Source organism: Hemicordylus capensis, chromosome 3 (genome assembly GCF_027244095.1).
Source record: "Hemicordylus capensis ecotype Gifberg chromosome 3, rHemCap1.1.pri, whole genome shotgun sequence".
NCBI classification, from domain to species: domain Eukaryota; kingdom Metazoa; phylum Chordata; class Lepidosauria; order Squamata; family Cordylidae; genus Hemicordylus; species Hemicordylus capensis.
The window spans coordinates 77,070,819-77,094,024 of record NC_069659.1 but is presented as its reverse complement, the minus strand read 5'-3'; the positions used below and the strand labels follow the sequence as shown (position 1 = coordinate 77,094,024).

At 42.4% G+C, this 23,206-nt stretch overlaps 1 protein-coding gene across 6 annotated transcripts in view; it reads left to right on the top strand.

Annotated features, from left to right (window-relative positions):
* SAMSN1 (SAM domain, SH3 domain and nuclear localization signals 1) overlaps positions 1 to 23,206 on the top strand; it is a 141,148-nt gene that overhangs the window by 88,877 nt on the left and 29,065 nt on the right. For all 6 annotated transcript variants that reach the window (XM_053310123.1, XM_053310124.1, XM_053310127.1 and 3 more), the window contains 3 exons: positions 14,220 to 14,291; positions 14,968 to 15,123; positions 20,972 to 21,110. In XM_053310123.1, coding sequence (XP_053166098.1) covers positions 14,220 to 14,291; positions 14,968 to 15,123; positions 20,972 to 21,110 — 367 coding nt within the window. The remainder of the gene's footprint in view (positions 1 to 14,219; positions 14,292 to 14,967; positions 15,124 to 20,971; positions 21,111 to 23,206) is intronic.

Below are 23,206 nucleotides of genomic sequence, written 5' to 3'. Positions count from 1 at the left end.
AGGCTGCATCCTATGCACACTTGCTTGAGAATATGTATTTATTTATTTAATTAATTTTATTTATTCGATTTATATACAGCCCTTCCAATAAGAGTAATTGAACTCAGTGAAATTAATTATGAGTATGCATAGGATTACACTGCAATGTTGATAAGCTTGAATTTGCTTTTGAGTTCTCAGCCACAGTTCCACATGGATCCACTTGTGGCTACCCCTGACTCCGCCTACTGTTAACTGCCCTGCCCTTTGCCCCATCATCCCCAATGGGCATTACCTGCCACTGCTTCTAATCCTACTTACAGTAGTATACAGTTTGAAATGTATACATTCTCCACTATTTCCAGCCCATTCCAGGGCACAAATAGATGAGATGGTGGGAAAGGCAGGATTAGATTTCTCTAGGGAAGAGCAAGCTGGACGGCTGATGGTTCAGTTTGAATCCGAACCGTATTTGAACCACCCTGGGTCTGGCCATCAAGCCGACTCAATGGGCTTGATGGGGATACTTGTAATTGATTGATTGACTGTAATTGAAACATTGATTGATTTTAATGATGGGGATACTTGTAATTGATTGATGAAATTGATTGCCGGGAAATCTAGGACCAACAAACGGAAGTACTTTTTCACACAACGCATAATCCACTTGTGGAATTCTCTGCCACAAGATGTGGTGACAACCAACAACCTGGATGGCTTTAAGAAGGGTTTGGATAACTTCAAGGAGGAGAGGTCTATCAACGGCTACTAGTCGGAGGGCTGTGGGCCACCTCCTGCCTCAAAGACAGGATGCCTCTGGGTACCAGTTGCAGGGGAGTTACAGCAGGAGGGAGGGCATGCCTTCAACTCCTGCCTGTGGCTTCCAGTAGCATCTGGTGGGCCACTGTGAAAAACGGGATGCTGGACTAGATGAGCCTTGGGCCTGATCCAGCAGGGCTGTTCTTATGTAAAGGGGAATCCAGTGAGGATTCCCCTTTACAAGTACAGTGTGAAATGTAGGGGAGGGGGTAGCCTTGCATTTACCTTTAAAAAACCAAGCCATAGCTGCAGTGGCAGGGACAGAGGACGGTGACGGTGGGAGCTCCTTCCACCCCACCCCCACCAGCCTCCCAAGTGATGCAGCAGCCCGTTTGGGGCTTGGGATGGCAGCACCACAGCTTCGACTGAGGGCATGATGGATGCAGCGGTGGGGGCTCCTAAATGACAGCCCAGCCATGCTACAGCCTGTTTCAGGCCTCTGCGCAGGGGCGTAACTATAATAGGGCAAGGGGAGACAGTTGTCTGGGGGCCCACTGCCTTGGGGGGCCCCCAGAGGCAAGTCACATGACTGACTCCCCCAGCCGCGCACCCACCTGGGCTTCCTTCAGTTGTATTCATCCTCCAAAATTGATGTGAGTGTTAAGACCTGGAGTTACCAGAACAGCATGTCTTTCTCTAGTACCATTAAATGACTTGCATCATCCACAATTTACAAAAACTTTAACAAAATAATTTAGGATGATGTTCTATTGTGGCACATAGGTAGGTGTATTTGAGTGTGTGTGTGTGTGTGTGTGTGTATAACTATGCTTTTTGTTACCACTATTCAGCCTCATTTAAGATTTCTTTGCTTCATGAGCCGAGCTTCACTGAGGGGGGCGCGTTTTAAAATCTTGTCTCTGGGCCTACTCCAACCTTGCTACGCCCCTGCCTCTGCGCATGCTCCCCAGCCCCAGTCTGGTTCAAGGGTGAGCCTTCAAGCCAAGCCAGCTTGAGTGCAAACCAGCTCACGCAGGCCTACATTTATTACTGTTTTAAAACATTGAAAATATAGCTATGGGGACAGGAGTTCTTGGATTAAGACCATGGTTCTAAGGAAGGAAGAGGGAATTAACCCTTCTCCCCAGCACAATTTCCCAGTGAAATTGCATGCCAATGCTGCAGTTTGCCCCATGGAGATATACAGGAACCTATTATATGACATTACTGCTGTAGATAAATATAAAGACGCTAATGTTCAGTTGTAAGATTCAGAATAATATGCTGTTCTGGCCTACAGTAAAACGTTTAGATTCTATGCAAGAGTTCCTTTCAGACGTTTTATGAATGTGGGGAGGGAATAATGCATGCCCAGCCTCCACACATAAGATCTGAAATTAACCTCCTCACGCACAGATCTATCAAGACTGTATTTTATGGAGATACCCTAGGCACAAACAGTTATAATCAAAGCCAGTCTTTTCAGATTTTATTATGAACATGTGAAATTCAGGCTCGTGCAATCACACTGCCCCCTCACACAAGTTCAGATAACATCTGAAAGGGATTCTAATGTTGTCCATAAAATGCCTTGTGGCTTAATTCAATGCATACATCCAGTAGCCATGCCATGCATGTATAGAAAGCTTTCTTTATGTTTTGCTGAACCTACACATTCAGCAGAGAAGCAGCTCTTAAAAGAAATATTTCTGGTTTGTGGTTTTCCTTAGCATTATGCTTTATACAAAAGGAGGTGTTTTCAGTTAGTCCAGGGCTGTAACTTGTGCTCCCCCCCCCAAAAAAAAACCACACACACACTATAGGAAGTAAACCAACAAAGTGTCTGAAGGAGATGGAGAATTTAAAGTGTGCTTGATTTCAGTAGGCATTATTCTGTATGAAAAGTGAGCATTAAAGTTTCATCATAGTTAATGGAAAGACCAGAAAAGGTTTGACAAGTTTGCTTTCTCTGAAACCCAGAATAACCTTCATTGGAACTGCAGATTTGTTCTGCAAGAGATTATATAAGCCATCCCCTAAGAGGACCATTAAAACAAATTGCTTACTATTGGAGCCTGAACCTGTGTAAAACTGATGGGAGTCATCCTGAGCCACCAGAAGTCATCTTGAGCTGTAATCAGGGGCACCAGAATGGACTTTGCTAATATTCCCTAGTCCATCACATGCTTCTTTTCATGCTTTCTTTTAACTGTGACCTGTTTTATACAAGTTTATGTAATGCCATAATCATAGATACTTCAGCATACTAATATGATTGAATTTACCATTCAACCATATTATTATTATTATTATTATTATTATTATTATTTTACATTCATATCCCGCTCTTCCTCCAAGGAGCCCAGAGCGGTGTACTACATACTTGAGTTTCTCTTTCAAAACAACCCTGTGAAGTAGGCTAGGCTGAGAGAGAAGTGACTGGCCCAGAGTCACCCAGCTAGTATCATGGCTGAATGGGGATTTGAACTCTAACCACTACACCATGCTGGCTCTCTAGTTGAATGCCCCATTTATTTGAGTGCCCCATTTATTTTATGTTTCTCTGGAGATTTGGAGAGACAGGAGGAAAAAGCAGCTAATCTCTTAATTTGTTTTGTATATACAATGTATAATTTTAATTTATACATGTAGCTTTAAAAAGTGAGCAATGTCTGCAGAATTAATACTGCACCATGGTTGTGTCATGGCATTTGGCTATTTATCAGGGTACTTTCTTCCATGGATCCAACAGCATTTACATTTGAATTATTTTGCATCATTTCAGATTCCTGTAGGACTTAATTTGGCCATGCTTTGATGTTCTACCATTCCATGAATTTTATACACAAAAGATGAAACATCTAACATCCAACCTTAAAACACCACACAGCAAACAAAAGTAGCTGTTTTATGTGTAGTAACCTTTGTGTTGTAATGTACTAAAAAGTAGCTGTTTTATGTGTAGTAATTTCTGTGTGGTAGTGTAGTAAAAAAAACCTAATGGAATGAATCAAGAAGGACCTTCATTTAAGCTACAAATTGCTCCATCAGTTAAAAATTTTATATATATATATATATAATTTAATCATTTGATTAAGTGATGTATTTAAGTAGGAAATTCAGTACTATTATAATGTTGATTTATACATGTCCTTGTTGATCCCCAATAAATCCATAGTTTGAAATGCAAGGTATGTAATCAAATATACAAACTGAGCTGCAATGTTCAATTGAACATTCCTGTTGCCACATAAGTTTAATGGGCCTACTTTTGAATTAGAAAATCAAGGCATGATAGAATGTTTCTTGTGAGGAAACTGGAGCATGGAAGCAGATGTGTAGCTAGGATACTGGCACATACATACCATAATGGGATGTCAGCAATTGTACTTAGCTTGTGTGTAAATAAACCCCATTGCACAACATTTTATGAACATAGGAAGCTGCCACATACTGAGTCAAACCCATGGTCTGTCTAGCTCAGTATTGTCTTCACAGACTGGCAGGAACCGTGGCAGGGCTGTTTGAAGGTAGCAGAGGTGCCACTTTAAGAGTGCACTTACCCCTCCCACCACTTTCCACCTGCCAGCATCAGCGTACCTCCCTGATGCCAGGTTGCCCCTGGTGGCCAGATATGGACGGAAGTCCCTGGTGCAGGCAGGCTGCCTAAATAACTCTCACCATCCACCTCCCAACATTGCCCTCCACAGCATTAATTTTTTAAATTAAAAATTAAAAACTGTATTCCAGTTGCAGGGGAGCTGCAGCTCTGGCTTCACCTCTTGCCTGTAGGCATCAGGTGGGCCACTGTGTGAAACAGGATGCTGGACTCAATGAGCCTTGGGCCTGATCCAGCAGGGCTGTTCTTAAGTTCTCATGTGTTTGATTATGTTTTCTATAACTTTTCAGTAATAAATGGTGTTGGGCCAAGATCTCTTGCTACCTGAAGCAGAGTACAAAATAGCCTTCCTTCCTTCCTATTAAAATCCTTCCTTCCTTCCTTCCTTCACTCTCCTCTTTCCTTCATTTCTATTAAATCATGCCCCTTTCTTATATCTGCTTAGGGAGAAAATATTAAATTAAGGATTTCCATCTGGTTCCCTCCATACACATGTAAGTCAGTTGCCAGAAGTGGCCTATTTCATCTTGCCTCATGGAAGTGCTAACTCTATCAATAAGCAGATTCCAGGGTTGACAATCTGAGAGAAAAACTACTCAGTTGTCTCCAGTGATTTGTAAACTTCAGCACAAAAGATCTATCAGTTACTCAATCAACCTTCCATTTATTTTACATTAAAAAGTCCCTTTCCAAATTTATCAGTTTTGCTATACAATTGCAATGGAGACAGGATAATCCAGTAATATATGAAATGAATTTTCCACACTTTGTATCTAAAAGGTAAGCATCTGTGGAATCAGCTACACAAAGTCCTTCACTCTCCATTTTTCTTCCTAAGTACCAGCCTGTTATAACTGAGCTGCAACATCAGCATTTGTGCTTGCTAGGCTTACCAACTTTCTCCTCCAAAGATCCTAAGAAAAGATTTACTCATTTTTTTCCTCATTCTTTACTCATTTAGGATTACATATCGCATGTTTACCCCACATAAAACTGTCACTGTCTGCGGGGGGGGGGGAAGTGTACGGTCCAAAAAGCTGGTAGGGTGGTGGATGTTGGGCCCGGGATTGTTTATAAGCTCTGCCATATTCACTGCAGCACTCAACCTCAGGTGATATAAAGCATGCAAAAAAGAACTTTCTGTCAGTTTTATTATTTCTAAAAAGGTTCCCCTTGAAGGAGAAGAGTGACCTTGCTCTGCTGAGCTGACATGTGCCATTGAATTAATGGCTGAGCTTTGCTTTAGGGAAGCTTGCAGAAACATTACAACTCTCGTGGCTGGGTTTGCTGTGCACATTAATCAGGTAAACCAAAATGATGCATCAAACACTCATTTAAAAGTAGTAAAATCGCTCCCTCCCCTCCACAAATTAAAAAAAAATAATCTTCCTAAGAATTAGTACATTGTTGGTCATCTCTATGGTCAAGGACAATGCTGTATGGATACAGTAAAGGCAGCTGAAACTTTGTTTAATCTCCAGCAACTAAGCAGCCTGAAAAGCATATTAGATGTAACAGGGACAGGTTAGGACCTTTATTTAATACAAACCTTATCTCCCTGTACATATTTTCTCTAATTCCCATGACCATAAAAATGTTTATGATTCATAACAATGTGGTCATGACATTGATAACAAGGATCTTAAAAGTTTGATCACACTTTCCGTGAAGCCAAAATGAAGTTGTTCATTCCTTTAATGGGGATCACTACAAATATACTCGTACTGTGAGAGATGTTTTTGCTATAGCCTTATAATGAGCTCCATGTAGAATGTGATGATCACATGTAAGTGTCAAGTATGCCTTTCAGTCCTCAAACTTTCCAGATCAGGAAACTTGACACCTAAACTTATGTTGGACTTCTGCACAAGATACAGGTTTACGTGGATTGGGGAGAAAATGTCCTGTAATGAGGGGGTGGGGGAAAGCTGCTATGTAAATTTATCATAAGTGTGAATATCCTAGTATGGCATATTTCACTAACTGGATGGGAAGGGGATACTTTCGGATCAAAAAAGCTGTGTGAGTGGTGGTTATTTGTGTCTGGGATTCTTTTTAAATGAATAAACTTACATTAATGTAGTAATTGCTGTGCCCATTCAAAACTAGCCTAGTTTCTAGGGTTTTTTCTAGTAAAAGTGCTAGCTTCATGTCTAAGTTCCTTCTCCCTTTGAAAAAGTAGTTGTAAAATATGCTTTCTTCATGCACATACCAACCTTTTGAAGATAATATTTCTAAACTAGTACAGAATCTTTGACGTCTCAAATATTACATAAATCAAAATTTATTTTGATTTATTTGTCAAACTGCAACCCTCCAGCTCTTGTTGGCCTACTCCTTACATCATCCCCATTCATTCTGCCCAATTGGATGTTTTTACATACAGTTAGAAGAAATGAAAGTCCAGGTGCTGCAGCCAGAAGATAGTTTTGCAGGGTATAAGCTGAGAAAATCTTGAAGGCAAAATGTGCAGAGTCTGGATGGTGGTTTGAAATGTGAACAGCTCAAAGTCTTCTAACTGCTATCCCAAGACACTAATTTAGTTCCAAAGGAGCACTTATGGTGATGAAACAGTTTATTGCCACATTTAAAAAAAGATTTTGCACAGGAGACAAATAAAAGCCAATGATATAAAACCAGGTGGGTGAATCTCACCTCTGCTCTGAAGGCCAGCACAAGACCCCTAGCTGCTTTATCCTTTGTTCCAGGTACAAGAGACCCTGTGCTTCTCCTCCTCACAGCAAAGAGCCAATCTTTCCAGCAATGAATATTTACCAAAGGTGCAATCTAATAAGCACAGGTCTCACACAGCCTCCATTAATTTCAATTGAACTTATAGAGAAGCAGAACTTGGCATATTAAGGCTATCTCCCTTACCAAATGTTAATGAGCTAGACAGATAATTCTTTAGTTAGCATAATCTAACTAAGCACAAGATATAGCTTATGGCTGCCTTGGGTCTCACTGTAAGCATTACTGTTGTTAATTTTCCCCAGTATTAGCCACTGATTATTACCACTCATAATATGATACAGGAATTATTGTGGACTAGTATTTTTAAGCCCGTTATGATAACGGGCGCTAGCTTTCTATCCCGTCTTTTCTGTCTCTCTCTCTCTTTCTGTCTCTTCCCCCCACCCTTGTCCCCTCTCTCTTTTTGTTTTTTGTTTTGTTGTTGTTCTCTGTTTTTGTTCTTCCTTATTTTGCTTTTACTTTTTTTTGGGGGGGGGTGGATGAATAACGGCCAAAATGGCCCATGAGAAGGTGGCCGCCCCCGCCTATCGCCCTCCCGCGCACCCAGCTGCCGGAGCCCACCTTACCCGCTCCAGCCCGAAGGAGAAGAGAGGAACTCGGAAACAGAGCTATTCTCTGTGTTAAGCTGCTGCCTATACTGTCGCAATGGACGCAATAGGCGTCCTTTGCGTCCATAGCGGCAGTTTGAGCAGTGACTTAGCACAGAGAGGAGCTCTGCTCGTGAGCTCCTCTCTTTTCCCTCGGGCTGGAGCGGGTAAGGTGGTCTTCAACAGCTGGGAGGGCGATAGGCGGGGGCGGCAACCTTCTCATGGGCCATTTTGGCCCTTAATCTTTTTGGGGGGGGAGCGGGGAAGGTGATTTTGGGCAGCTGGGAGGGCAGGTGAGCAGGCGGCGGTTGCGGCTGTGAGCGGGCGGGAGCCTCGTTGGCGGCTTTGCCGCCACCTCGCCCAGCTTCATTTTGGGCAGCTGGGAGGGCGGGTGAGCAGGCGGCGGCGACGGCTGTGAGCGGGCGGGGGCCTCGTTGGCGGCTTCGCCGCCACCTCGCCCAGCTTCCCTGTCCCCCGTCTCGGTCTTCCCCCGCCGCCATTGCCCTCGCCTTTTTCAGGGCGGCCGCTTCTGGTTGCCTCGGCCTCCTCTCGCCGTGCCGCAGCTCATGGCCGAGGCGGCGGCTCTGCCGCCACCTCAGCCACTTTCCCCCGCCGCCACACACCGGCTAATGGCCGCCCGTGGCTGTGGGACACTGGTGTCTGAGGTCCTGTGTCCCTTGGGCTCTTCTGGGCCTGTGCTTCGCACAGGCCCAGAACAGCCAAGGGAGGCAGGGACGCAGATCCCCAACGTTCCAAAGCCATGGCCACTCACTTAGCCTTTTATTATATAGGATAGCTCTCTGGAAGGATCACCTCAGTGTACTACAGTCCACCCACAAAAGAAAATTGAGATTTATTTTTATTTAGTTTTTATTTAGATGGAAATTGAAAATACAACAATAAATATAATAATTGTATCAGTCTTTAAACTGGTAGATCATTTAGCTTCAGTTCTGTGTTTTATATTCTGTAAGTGCTTGCTGAAAAAGATTTGGTCAAAATGAATGAAATAAAACAAATAAGTGACAAGAATGTTCATGTGTACATAGAGCCTGCCAACTAATGAAAGGAAAAACGATTGATTCTAAGAAAGGAATCATAACTGAGTGGCAGCACTGAAGATGGTCTGTATTGCCAGACAAAAGTAAATTTCTGTGTTATTATTTCACTGTGGTGGTTGTATCTCACTTCACACTGGAAATGCTTGAATATTGCAGTCCTGTGGCAGATATCCATGTGCATGGCCACAAAGCTCTCTCCATCACACCCAGTTTCAAGCCACTTATTGGAGCAACGGGGGACTGGTAGACAGGTCTCCAGGACTGACTTGTCAAGGACTGGGATATCCAAAGTGTACGTGAAGGAGGACAAAGTAGGGAGGAGTGCGAGGAAGAGTGGGGCAAGAGAGTGAGACAATACTAGGTTCATTTCAGTTTGGGGTAAACTTCAGAAGGTATAGCATCTGTCCCAAAACGGTGACATATGTCAAAACTCCAGTGACTAACCCTAATCCCAAACTCAGTTATGGAATTTATTCAGTAACTACCTCTGTGGTGTGGAATCCAGCAACAGCAAAGGCATACCAGTAACACATTACTATATAGGCCCACACAAATGAGACTGAATGTATGAACTGAGTCTTGGATGGAGGAGAAAGGAATTAATGCAAAACACAAAGAACCTTCGTAATCAAATGGCTGCTTATATAGACTGGTCAGTGGCGCTCTTACTCTTGGACTTCAGGGCTAAAGTCCAGGGCCTCCACACCCCCTGGGGGCCCTCAAATTCCACCCTGGGTGATGTGGTCGCCACTGTGGCAGGCAAATGAATGTGATTGTGACCTGTGCCAGGTGCTTTACAGACAGACAGGGGAGTGCAGAAAGAAATATGAGGAATGAGAATATGTTAAGTTGTGTGTTGATATGTTTCTGCTAATGCATATTTGCATAAATATACCTTTTCTATATTCTTATATTCAGTTATAGTTCAGTTGCTGTTTGTTCCTTCAAGAACCTATGTGTTAAAAAATGGGTGTGTCACTGTGTGTGTATTGGGGGGATTATGTTTAGCTTGCAGGGGGCGGGGGCTCCAGTGGGGGTGGCGGGAAGGTCCAAAGACCTTTTGGTCCAGGCTCCAAAATTACCTAGGTGCACCTTTGAAACTGGTACCAAATTTGTGAGCCCAACTCGGACTCCTCCTCTCTCCTTGCCCCACTGAATCATCTAATCAGAAAGATTTCTGGACTCAAAGGGACATTTGGCCCCTGAGTTCCTGTTCCTTCTCCCTTCTTAATGGGTGCAAGCAACCCCTCCCTCCCGCAACACATTTTATGTTCAGGGAGGTTAATTTGCTTAATGTAGCCATTCTGCCAAAAGGAATCACTTAATTTTATGGGATTCTGAATGCCAGTGTCAAAATCAATGGCCCATTCTCTTCCAAGAGACTTGCATTTGCTTTAAAAGCATTCGTTAAGCTGGAAATAAGGCTTGCATATCTCAGCAATGGCTTCTCCAAGGAGATAGTCGCTGAAGCTAATGTGGAGCCTGACACCCAGGAGCAGGAGCAAGAGTCACGTTTCCCCCAGTAGCCCCTTGGCTCCTCTGTGTGTTTTTTTCTATACTGTTGTCGTAGGGTTGAATGCATTTTAAAAGGTGGCAGCTGTATTGATTACTTAATGGAAAAGCAAAAGTGAGGACTGAGAATTGCTGAAGTAGCCTGCTTAATGCTTTCCTGTGCAAGAAGCCCATTATCCAGAATGGTGGAAACTATCCTGCAACCCTTATTAATGTTTAATAAGTATGGAGCAACACTGAGGTATATGGAAAAACAGCCCAAGGCCTCTGTTCAGATAAGATATAAGATTGTGGGGAGGTTCTGAAGAAATAACTAATTTCCCTGAGCTCTAGCTGTTTATGAAAAACAGTAACGATAAGCATTATTTTCTCTCTGCTCAGTGTCTCACTATCACAGCGGCTTTTCAATATGCAGGGATTAATAGCAGACATTCTGAATGCCACACAAAGGCTGGATGTTAAGTGTCTATCGTGGCATGAGTCTTATTCCAAATCAGCCAGTATTGTTGTGAATTCTAGCCTTCCTCAGTCCTTCCTTTCCTTCTGTCTTATCCACATGCTTTGGGACATATTCAGCAGGAATGAAAAATCAGCGGAAGGTGTTAATCCTGCCTGATATACCCATAATCCTTAGGAATGTGTGTTATATCATGCTATTGAGCTGTTCCTTGTCACTTGTCAGGTTATTGTTCATTGAGTGAATATAGAAAATCTTTAAATAAAATTTTAACCATGCAAGCTAAATGGTACTTTAATCAGTTCTCATTACTGTTTGTTTTTTAAAAATAAAGAAAAAAGGTTAACAGCTGGCCAATAAAAAATACTCGGCTGGAATACATTCAGTTAAGTAAACCAAAAAAAAGGAAATTGTGTAACAATTGCAAAAGCATACACCCTAATCCTAAGCATATTTGCTTTGAAGAAAATCCACAGATTTTCAGTGGAGCTTCCACATAAGTGCTTACAGCTGCAGTCTAAGGAATGATCAGAGGCCTGGACTATCCATGCCGCATAATGAGGTGGAAGAATCCTGTGGTAATACAATGGATGGTATCATTTCAAATGGCAGGTCAAGGCTATGATTTTTAAATAATCTCTCATGTAAAAAATCAGCTACCAGAAGAAAGCTAGAAGGGAGAAAAATTCCAGCCCAGCCCAATCTGTTGTACTTGCAAGGGGTCTTTCTGCTTGCAGGGAGTTGTGCAACTCTGAAGAATTTTTTGTCTTCCCTTACTTGCAGTCTGAAATGGTACCGACTATTCTACATTCATTCCATCTCATTAGGCTGCATGTTTACTTTGGTTGTTGTTTAAGATTTCTTCACCTATTATGTAAATCTCTTGTCAAGAAACTTAGAAGTGCTAGAGGAGTCTTTCTAGAACAAGTAGGTTGGCAACAGCATTCCCTCTAACAGAGAATTTCAGATGTTGTTGACTACAACTCCATCATCCCCTGCTTTGATGGCCTTTGGCTGGGAATTATGGGAGTTCTAGCCAAAAATATCTGGGATTCCCTGGTAGAGGGAACACTGGTTGGCAACTCCACAAATAAAGAACTGGAATGACACTGGCCACTGGTGGTGGTCATAATCTGCTAGTGGTCATCTGTGGACATCCCTTGTGATCTGCACTGCATGAAGTGTGTGTAAAGCCCTTTGCTTTCCACATGTCTTTGGAAAGCAAAGAGAGGCACAGAGGAGTAACAGTCCACAGTAGCAACACATTGAAGTCATTCACACAACTGAAAACTGGGTAGGACAAGTGTCCTACCCAGGTTTAGAAGCTGTGGCTGCTTCCAATTTTTGGTTGTGTGGGAGCAAATAATAGGAAGAAGGAGAAGTGATGGTGTGGAATAAATGTAGGAGGGAAAGCTTGGTAGCTTTTGCTCCTACCATGATTAAACACAATCATTTCTATCTTCTCCTACCTAGTTGTTTGCACCCTCACAACCGTAAATTGGGAGCACATACAGCTCCCATAATAATGCCAACAAATGTTGCAGTAATGAAGAGGATACACTGGTGGAATGTTCCACTGACATAGCAATGTTCTGCTGGCATAGAAGTGACAGTGGTGGTATATTGCCCCAAATAGGTACACTAGTATAAATATTAGTGTATTTATTATTTCTCTATGTAAACCGCCCTGAGCCATTTTTGGAAGGGCGGTATAGAAATCGAATGAATGAATGTATGAATGAATAGTGAAAGAGACTTCCACCAACTCCTGCTCTGATCAGGTTTGGGGAGAAACTGGAATTTAGGATTGCACCCTCAGTAACTAGATATATATATGAGAATTGAAGCCATCAAATGAGAAATTCTTACCCTTTTTGAATCTTAGCGATTAATCTAAAAATAAATCAGCATTGAGTATATGGCCACAGTGATCAGAACTGATATGCATGTGATTATGAACCACTTTTCTAGATGATAATTTTATGGCATTTGTAAAAAACCATTACAACAACCATTTTCGTTTCAAATGTAAAAGAAATGGGATCTAACACAAGCTGTAGATGATTTATTGGCAGGATTGTAATAAGATGATACATTTTCCAGAGTGACAATTCTTCAGGGAAGGTATTTTGTAAGGCATGCAGTTAGTGTCAATTGCATGAACATCATTCTTAGAATCACCACTGCTGAAACTGAATGCAGCTTGACACCTTGCATTTGCACAACAGCCTTTTAACAATAAGGCCCTTTCTGAATCAATAGGTTTAGTAAGTTAAAATGTAGCCAAGAAACTTTGATAAAATTGGTAAGAAAAGTGCTAAGCTGTGTTGTCATAGAGGCAAATGAGATCAGGTTCCTACCTTAGATTCACTATTGTTTTGGTTGCTCTTAATAAATAAGAACTCTTTGAAGCTATTCACATGCGCAGGCAAAACCAGGATAAGGAAGCCTAGCACAGTTTTGCCTGTGTATGTGTACCACCGGAATTGGGCCTCATCCTGGTGGCACCTTGGTGGCAAAACCACCTCCATAGCCACCCTCTAGAGCAGTGATTCTCAAACTTGGGTCCTCAGGTGTTATTGGACTTCAACTCCCATAATCCCCAGCCTCAGTGGCCTTTGGTTGGGGATTATGGGAGTTGAAGTCCAATAACACCTGAGGACCCAAGTTTGAGAATCACTGCTCTAGAAGAAGGTTAGGAGAGTGACGTTAGGAGAGCGAACACTCTCCTAACCCATTTTTATGATCATCTGGCAGCCATGGCTGCTTGCTCCCAGCCAGCTCCTGGCCAGCTTTGGGGTTCCTGGCCACCTTTGGAGTGGGGAGGGGGGATCCCCATAATGCACCATGCACTCGTGTGGTGTATTATGGGTGCTCTGACACACAAGGAATGCACCCCTACCCTCTGAGCTACTGGCAGCAGCCGGTAACCATCTGGGCAGGCAATCTGCCTGCCAAAGAGGGAGCCCTCGGTTGTCTGTGAGGAGGTAGGCCTTTTAAGGCTTCCTCCCCGCTAGCCCTCTTGTCTTTTCTCACTGCTCGTGAGAAAGGGCTCTTCATGTACTAAAGCAGGCGTCACCAATCTGTTGTACTCCAGATGTTGCTAACTACAACTCCCATCAACCCCAGCTATGATTTATTGCTGCAAGTTGTAGTTCAGCAACATAGTTTGGGACCCCTGTACTAAAGGAATTTCAGCAAACATCTGCTCTGCCTGTGGTACCCTATGGCTTCAACTGAATTGTTTGATCTGTGAGGGATTTATGAATTGAATCCTCTTTTGGAACTGGGTTTTCGACAAGCTGATGCTGAGCACGTCCAACAATGCAAGCTTCATTTATGACTGCAGTTCATGCAACAACTGTCCTTGCAAACTTCTCTCCTAGTAATGTTTATATCACCTTGATACTAAATACACATCTCTGAGTCAACTTTTAAAAAGTAATTCTTACGGTGGCCTTAGAAACAGTGATGTTGTTTTATTTTCACAGCGGACAAGTAGCTTTGGGAACTTTGACCATGCCAGACATCACTCAGCATCAAAAGCAGATGATTCATCTGAGGTTTGTATTTTACACCACCTAGTTTTTACACTGTGTCTCATGACTTCTTAAACAGAAGCACATTATGCAAAACGTATTGGAACTTGTTGCAGTTGAGTGAGCAAGGGCTTTTTTGATCTGAGTACAATTTTAACACTCAAACCTTAATGATTTTCACATTTGGTTTTCACTATCAAACCTTATAGTGCAATATACACTCATAGTTTTTTAAAAACTAAAAAACTTTTAAAGCAGGGGGGCGGACCCAAATATATTTCTTCTAGCTAAAGTTTTGATTATGGGGTGGGGAATGAGAGTCTCCAAAAAACTGAAGTTAGCTCTTGCTGGGTAAATATAATTTTCTCTCTCTCTGCCCTGATGTTACAGTTTGTGAGTGCTATATAGACTGAGGTCTACCAGGATCACATGTTGAAAAATGCCTGTTCCATCATCAGTGATCTGCACCTCACACACAAACACACTTGCCGTGCTTTTGGAAGCTTGCAGTACCATGCCCAAACATAAAGCGTCCTTAATGAAAGTCTCATTTGATCTATGAATCATAAGCCAACTGCAGACTGGGCTAAAATGCCAATGACTGGCCATGTGAATAATTTCTATAGCAGTTATGAGCAAACTGTCCCTCAAATGGATCTATATTTTCTTTTAGCAAGATTTTTTTCTTTAAAAAAAATAGGTATGTGAAGTAGATACTGTAAGTGATGGTGGAGAACTGGGACAACACAAAACAGCAAGTAGTGCAGGAAGCCTTGGAAAGAAAATGCGGGCCATTTCTTTGACCATGAAGAAAAAGATGGGCAAAAAATATATCAAGGCACTGTCGGAGGATATGGTAAATATATAACTAGACTCTTTTGATCTTCTATAGTTTCTGTTTTTACTGCTGGTTTTCTGTATAACTTTTCTGTCTAAAATTCTTCCTACTTAGCTATGTGCAACTTCATATTTAGACCTAAAGGATGTGAGGCACTGCCTCAAGGTAACATCACAAACATTACAGTGGTAGTGCAAATAAGTAGGTAGATCAAGGTTTAGTAAACTTCCTGAACTCAGACCCACCATTTAAGCTTATGCTATCCACAGGGGGGTGGCCCCACAGTGCCAGCCATCAATGGTGTAATGGTATGAGTGTGCAGAGATCCTTGAGTATAGCCAAAGGTCTATCACAGTACTGCACACATGGATCTTGATGTGAAGGAACAGACTAAAGGTTCCTTCTGCAGAAGGTCCTTCAAAACTACTGGACTACAATACAAGAGCCTAGTAAATTCCAAGTTGTAACACTAGATCCACCTTAAATCTGAGGTTTGGGGTTCAAAAGCTTCCTCTTGTGTAATTACACATGAGGAAGGAAAGGCTTCCTTCTGTGTGAGTTCTGTTGAGTAACTGGAGTCATTTGCACTGTCTGGGTCATGGGCAGAGTGACTTGAAACTAATAAGGCTTACAGTGACTCAGACAAGAACTGGGCAGGGTAATGTTAGTGGGATACACTAGGTCTTTGCCCCTCCCAAAGCTACTTTTCTGAAGGCTTTTGTTACACATAAATGCATGTGAGGCCAATGCATTGGCACATGCTCAGAAAAACTCTTTTGAGTACTATTTCACTTATTATGTGAAGTGGTTGCCCTTATAAATGGATGCACAGGCTGAGCATCAAATTATGCATTGAACAGAAGTACAGAATAATCATTGTATCTTTCAGCTAGATAATGTATTCAGTGGGATGGCCCAATGATCTGTATTGTTACTTCTAAACATTCATTAATGACATGGAAAAGACTATGAAAAGTGAAATTGCAGAATTTGATAAAACTACTGAAGGAAGCTGTGAAGAATTACAAAAGCTAATTTGTAATTCTATCTTGGAACCCAAGGAGAATAGGATACAAAATAGCAGCTGAGTGTTCGTTAAAGCAAAGAAATGTACCTTAGAAAAATAAGGCAATTCCACTTATACATTGTTAGTGTTGAATAAGCTATTACTGCCAAAGAAAGAGATTGTGGAGTCACTGTGCATAACTCCCAGAAATGTCAACTCAGGGCACCAAGGTAGTGAAAAAGCAAACAATGTTAGGGATGATTATACAAGGGGGGGAAATGTATCTTAATTCCCCACAATAAGCAAATGGTGCATTCAAATACTATATGAAGCCTTTTCTCTCTGCTGCAGAAAATATGTGATGGAATTTGAAAATGTTGAAAGAAGATCCCCAGAAATGATCAGGGGTTGGATAGGTTTTTCATACTAAGAAAGTATAAAGCCACCTTCAGACATTACACCAAACCACAGGCAACCGTGCCAGAGGTTCAGTTTTGTGGTCATACAAATGTGTGAAACTGTGGTCACAAAAATGACCTGAGGCTTTCAACCCCAAACTGTAATCTGAACCTCAGTTTGTAGTGAGTTCCACTGCCGAAACTTCAGATTTGAAGATGGCATCATGCCATAGGAATTTTGCCACCATTTTAACCTGGATTGTGTGCTGTGGCTGCTCCAGAAACCATAGAGAAGGCGGTTCAGACCAGCCCAGAAACATGTCAGCTCTATGCCTGCCATGCTTTTCGCTGGCTGTCTCTCCAATCAGTTGCCCTGCCTTCCACAGTCTCTGTACTCCTCCTGACGTTGCCCAGCATTGACAGGGATGCCATACTGCCATGCAAAGAGAGAAAACAATATTAGGGAAATTCCACTTTCCACTGCATCTCATGGGCTTGTGGTAGCAAGCATGACTTGTCCCCTTAGCTAAGCAGGGTCTGGCCTGGTTGCATATGAATGGGAGACTTGATGTATGAGCATTGTAAGATATTCCCTTTAGGGGATGGAGCCACTCTGGGAAGAGCAGAAGGTTTCATGTTCCCTCCCTGGCTTCTCCAAGATAGGTCTAAGAGAGATTCCTGAGTGCAGGAACTGGGCTACTTGGTTGCTTCTCAGCAAAGATCATACATACCAGGGGAGTGATACCACATCACTTGGCAGAAATACCAATGTGCAAACCCCATGCAAAAACCTGTGGAAACCCCATCCATGGAAACCTTGAATATATAGTCGTATTAAAAAAGAGACAACACCTATCCCCACAAATCTTCTGTCTGTTATCTGTTAGCTTGTGTTATGGGAGCAGCCTGCAATGCACACCTTGGCACATTGCTAGGCATGCAGGACCTTAAAATTGCAGTTTCCAGACAAGACGTTTTGACAGTTTCCATCCAGGCAAGGCATCCTTTCTAAGGTGCTGTGTGTGCAGTATGGTCAGTCAGCAGGGCATTGATTTCCCTGGATGCCTGGACAGTACCTGTACTACTAAGGTTCCCATGGATGGTGCTGCTCCCACCAACTGTAGGAGTGATCCCCTAAACACTGAATGTATATGTATGTGTATCCAAATGTCCAGCCTTGGCCTCTGGATTGGAAGTGCCCTGGACTGGTGAGGCACCATGTGCACCAGCAAGGAAAAGTCTAGCATCAACAGGAGAACCTGAAGTTTGGGTGAAAGATAGCCCCTAGAATTCTTAAGTGGTTCTGTACTATTTTTTGTACCAGTTTGTAGAGGAAGGGGGACCCAGTCCCTTTCCCTGTGGTGCAAGCATGCAGTCTTGGCCATAATTCATGAGTAGAGCCATCATGGTTTACACGTGGATGATGGTTTCAGGGACGGGCTCTAAAGCCCTGTGTGACGACAACATGTGCAATAGATGTATGTCCCTTCTCCCATGAGTTCTCTCTCATGAGACTGACAGGCCATAGACACTTGCATAAGGACAAGAGCACTTGCCGCCCAGCCCAGCTGCTGGATCCATGCAAGACATGGAATCCATGCAAGGGTACCCCAGCCACACCCTTCCCTGTCCATAGAATCAGTCCAGGCGATCCCTCTTGCAGTCTGGTCTCCTCCCAACACATCTCAATGTTTTCCTTTTGTCCAGCATGGCAACCTGCTTTGGCAGGAATCGCTGAAAGCAGCATGTGCCCTGCCCCTGGGTGCCCCATGGAGACTGATCTACATACCAGGGGCGTAACTATAATAGGGCAAGGGGAGACAATTGTCTGGGGGCCCACTGCCTTGGGGGGCCCCCCGGAGGCAAGCCAAATGACTCCCCCAGCCGCATACCTGCCCGGGCTTCCTTCAGTTGTATACATCCTCTGAAATTGGTGTGTGTTAAGACTTGGAGCTATCAGAACAGCATGTCTTTCTCTAGTACAACTTGCATCGTCCACAATGTACAAAACCTTTTTTAAAAAATTAGGAAATTAGGATGATGTTCTATTGTGGCGTGTGTGTGTGTGTGTGTGTGTGTGTGTGTGTGTGAAATAAATATTACTATGCTTTTTGTTACCACTATTCAGCCTCATTTAAGATTTCTTTACTTCATGAGCTGAGCTTCAGTGAGGGGGGCATCTTAAGATCTTGTCTCTGGCCCACTACAACCTTGCTACGTCCTTGCTACATACACCACAACACTGATCCCAGCCCTGGAAGTTTGAATGTGGACAAGGAGCCATGCCTGTTGTTATCAAACCCACCCGGATCACAAATCAAAGATCACACATGATCTATAAGATAGGGCTGAGAGAGATTCCTGCCTGCAACCTCAGAGAAGCTGCTGCCAGTGTAGACAATGCTGAGCTAGATGGACCAATAGTCTGGGTAGAAGGAAGCTTCTTATGTTCCAATGTTCCCAAATTCTTCTTAAAAATTGCTGTAACAACAGCTTTTGCTGTTGCCAACAGCCTGCCCAGGTAATGCATTTGAACATGGAGGACTAGCCAAGTTGTGTTTTCATGGTTATGATTTTGTAGGCCAGTACAATATCTCAGACCGGACATCAGATCTCATACCCTCATGGCCATTGAATTTCCTCAGTTTGGGGAGCTCAGCTGGAGCTGCCACACTCATAACTATTCTGTAAACCAAAGGTGGGTTTTTGGGGTGGGTGGGTGAGTAATAAACAATATGGAATAAACAATATGACTGCTACCAGAGACATACAATAATTTTTGATACAGGTACATCACCGTGATGTTAATTCTGTAACTGTTTATATACCTGCATGTGTTACCTGAATACTTACTAATAAGCTTCATAACATAAAATTCCCCATTATAGGTATCATAAGGAAATTTACTTGACATTTTTTTCTGACAATAACTGCTTAAATCACACCATTTAAAAACCTCTAATAATCATTATTTGGAATATCTGTCACTTTAAAATCTTCCTAAGCAAAAAAGAAGTTGTACTTTCTCTGTTATCAAGTTAATCCATCCTATTCTAATTCAATAATGTCTCACACAAACTTGAACTTGTGTGAGAGTTCCGCATACCCTGGATCAAAAGTGTCATCACCTTTGTCCCAGTCACTAAGACCAATAATGTATTCTTGTAACTTTCCAAAGTGCACGTAATCTCTTCATCAGCATTCATTTCCTCACACCACCTTGTGCGATGCAATATGGTGAAGACGTTCTTTCCCTGGTTCCCTTTTTCTTGTGAAGCTATTACTTGATGCTTTAGCTTAAAACAAAGATGCATAAATAGCTTATGGGAGTGGCTGAGCTGTTACTAATTTACTTATGTTGAAGAGCCATTGACAAGTGTAACAACACTGGATATCATTAAGTGGATGTCTTTCCTGTGGCACAAACTATAGAAAAGTTTAGCCGAGTCCAGGTTTTCTTTTTAAAAGTGTTATTTGCTTTTGGCTAATATCCTACCACTGAACTGGAATCAAACTAAGTCAGACCAAGCACAACTGAAATAAATGAGACAACTTAGTCATGAGTAACTTAAGTCTCATTGACTTCAATAGGACTTAGTCATGACTGATAGCCTACAATAAAGTACTATTTCAAAACTCTCACACACGTCATATGAAATAGTTCTCATCAAAACATTATGCCAAAGTTTATAACCAAACTACAATTCAGTGAATCTTCTCAAATCAATTAACATTTGCAATTGACCAAATATATAAATGTTTTGACACAGGTAATCAGTCTGATTGAGTTCAATGGGACTTAGTCATGACTGATAGCCTACAATAAAGTACTTGCAGGACTCAAAATTGCTAGGATTTGTTTAGGCTGTTGCGGTGGGGTATTGGGTTGGGGTGGGATATTTAAAATATCTTGTTCTGGTTATTATAGCTTTAGCATACACATGTTTGTTCCCTTGATTTCTGACAGCTGGCAGAGAAGAGGAAACACTGGTTCCAAGTTATGGGAATTTTATCTACTGTTCCAAAATTGCTTTGATTTCAGGCAGCCTTCTGTTCGAGTTTTATTCTGTAAACACGTGTGCACACACAGACACACACACCACCTACACATGGCACAAAGCTTTGATGAATATATTGGAAACTCACTAACACAACATGTGGTAATAGTCACTGTCTTTGGAATGCTTTAAACAAGCATTAGACAAATTCACTGCATTTGTATTCATTGAATTTGTAAAGCAAAAGACAGGCCTATCAATAGCTATTAGCTATGGAGCTTCCATGATAGAAATAGCAAATCTCTGATTGCTAGGATTTTCAAGAAAACAACAGGGTGTTGATGATTATCATTGTGCTGTGCCTATGAGCTTGTATAAATGCACACACACATTCTGTGTCAAATGAATGCATGAAATACTTTTATTTTTAATTAACTTTTCTCTTTTTTGCTGTTGTTCCAAAGAATGAGGAAGGAAAAGAAGATGCCTCTTCTAATAGAGACAGTGACCCAGGGGGAGGATCAAACACTGAGAGAAACTCTCTAAAAGCTAGTGACTCCATGGACAGTCTGTATAGTCTTAATAGTGGCCAGAGCTCATCAAGTAAGTACACAATAATTGTTTTGCTGGAGAATATGTTGGAAATAGTTGGAAACAATAGTAGAATCATAGGTCAGAAAAGGAGGGAAAAGCTTTGAACTGCTTCAATCCGGTTTCTTTCTACAGCACTTCTCCCACCATAAAGGTAAAGTCTGCTGTCGCGAGTCGGTGTCCACAGAGCCTTGTAGTTTTCTTTTGGTAGAATACAGGAGGGGTTTACTATTGCCTCCTCCCATGCAAGATGAGATGATGCCTTTCAGCATCTTCCTATATTGCTGCTGCCTGAGATAGGTGTTCCCCATAGTCTGGGAAACATACCAGCGGGGATTCAAACCGGCAACCTTCTACTTGTTAGTCAAGCTTTTCCCATCATACACCCCTTTTCTGAAAAATTAATGCCCTTAATCCACATCACAGTCTGCCATGAGGAGCAAACACCATATAGCAGTCCAAATGCCCAGTCCTGCCCAGAGCTAGCTGGAAGATAAAACAATATGTCTTTGCCATAAGAGCATTTGAATTCCAGTTGTTTGACACTTCTTAAGGCTGTTCACATAAGCAGCCCTACCTGGGCTTGCGCAACTCTATGAGGGCAGCTCATGTGAAGCAAGGCCAATCCTGGCGCTGCCCCGCTGATTAGCCCAAGGTTTCCCCCCGTACTCTTATCCAAGTACAAGGGTGCAATTGCACCCTTCTACTTGGGCTCCTGGTCATGTGGCTGCGCGGACTGCCTGCAGCACTCTTCAGGCTGCTGGCAGCCCGAGCTACCATAGAGGCTGGGAGTAGAAGCACCTCAGCCTCTAGAAAGCCTTCAATGCACCATGTGAGCAGTGTGATGCATTGTGGGCTTTCCGTAGGCTACACAACCTTCCCCTGGCCTCCGAGGGAAGGACGCTGCCTAGCATAGCTGTACTTGTCTGGGACGGCAGTGCAGCAAGCAGGGTGGCAGCAGCACTTGTGTGGAGGAAGGCAGGAGTGATCCTGCCTTCCTCCCCAGCCTTCCCCGACTCCAAGGAAAGAGGTTGTGTGTATGACCTCCTTGTGTCCTATATCAAGGATAAAATATTCTGAAAGTCTGCAATATAAAATGAAATGGTTTCTAATATTATAACATTAAATGTGAAATTAATGACCAAAATCCAACAAAGAATTAAGTGATTAAGACCATTGCTTTCAATCAACTTAAATATACATAACTCTGGGTTGGATTGTGACGACTGCCTTTTTCTGAACAATCTACATTTTATAATTTAGAGCAGAATAATATTTATAAATAATATTTGCCAGAGTGCTGCAGAATGCTGAAAGAACTTTGTGTACTTATGTCAATAAGCCTTACAACAGGCCTTCAAAGCAGGTTTGTGTCATTCTCCCCATATTGCAGGTATGACTTTCAGGCTGAGAGATCTGGCTTGCCCAAGGGTAGCAGATGAAATCAAGGCTGACATGATATTTAGGTTGGCAGGGATTTACTGGCTCACACAACTCAAACTTTTTGCTACTGCACTATGCAAGCTCTCTTGTGGTTTAATGATAGATGTATTCCAAATATTTAAAATAGAGTTCCCACATGCTTGACAGCATAACATGAGTGATTCTGAGCAGCCTGTGCTGCTATGGAAGCCTAAGAGACTGCTAGGAGTTTTGCACTTTCATGAAAGAGCACCAACACTTAAAGAAACATGCCTGCATTCTAGGAGTGCTCCATAGATTGTTTCTGGTTTAAGTATTGGCACTCTTGCACAAAAACGCAAGACTGTCAGCAGTTCTTTAGGTACCCACAGCACACAGGCAGCTCAGAACTGCCCACATTATGCTGTGGAACACGTGGGCCAGTATATCATTCATCAGCACTGGCTCTGGTCAACTTTAATGTAGAGATCAGACGTTTTCCAGAAGAAATGTTTTTCTAAGAAGAGAAAAGATTAAGACACGTGCATGCTTAGAATGATCCTGGTCTTGCTATTCAACATTTAAATAGGAATCTAATGTGCAAGCAACCGGTGCTGGATGATGAAAATAGTACAATTCTGAAAATGAGAAATCATCAAATTTATTTTAAAAAAAACACACAAGAAAAACTGAATCTTCTATTCACT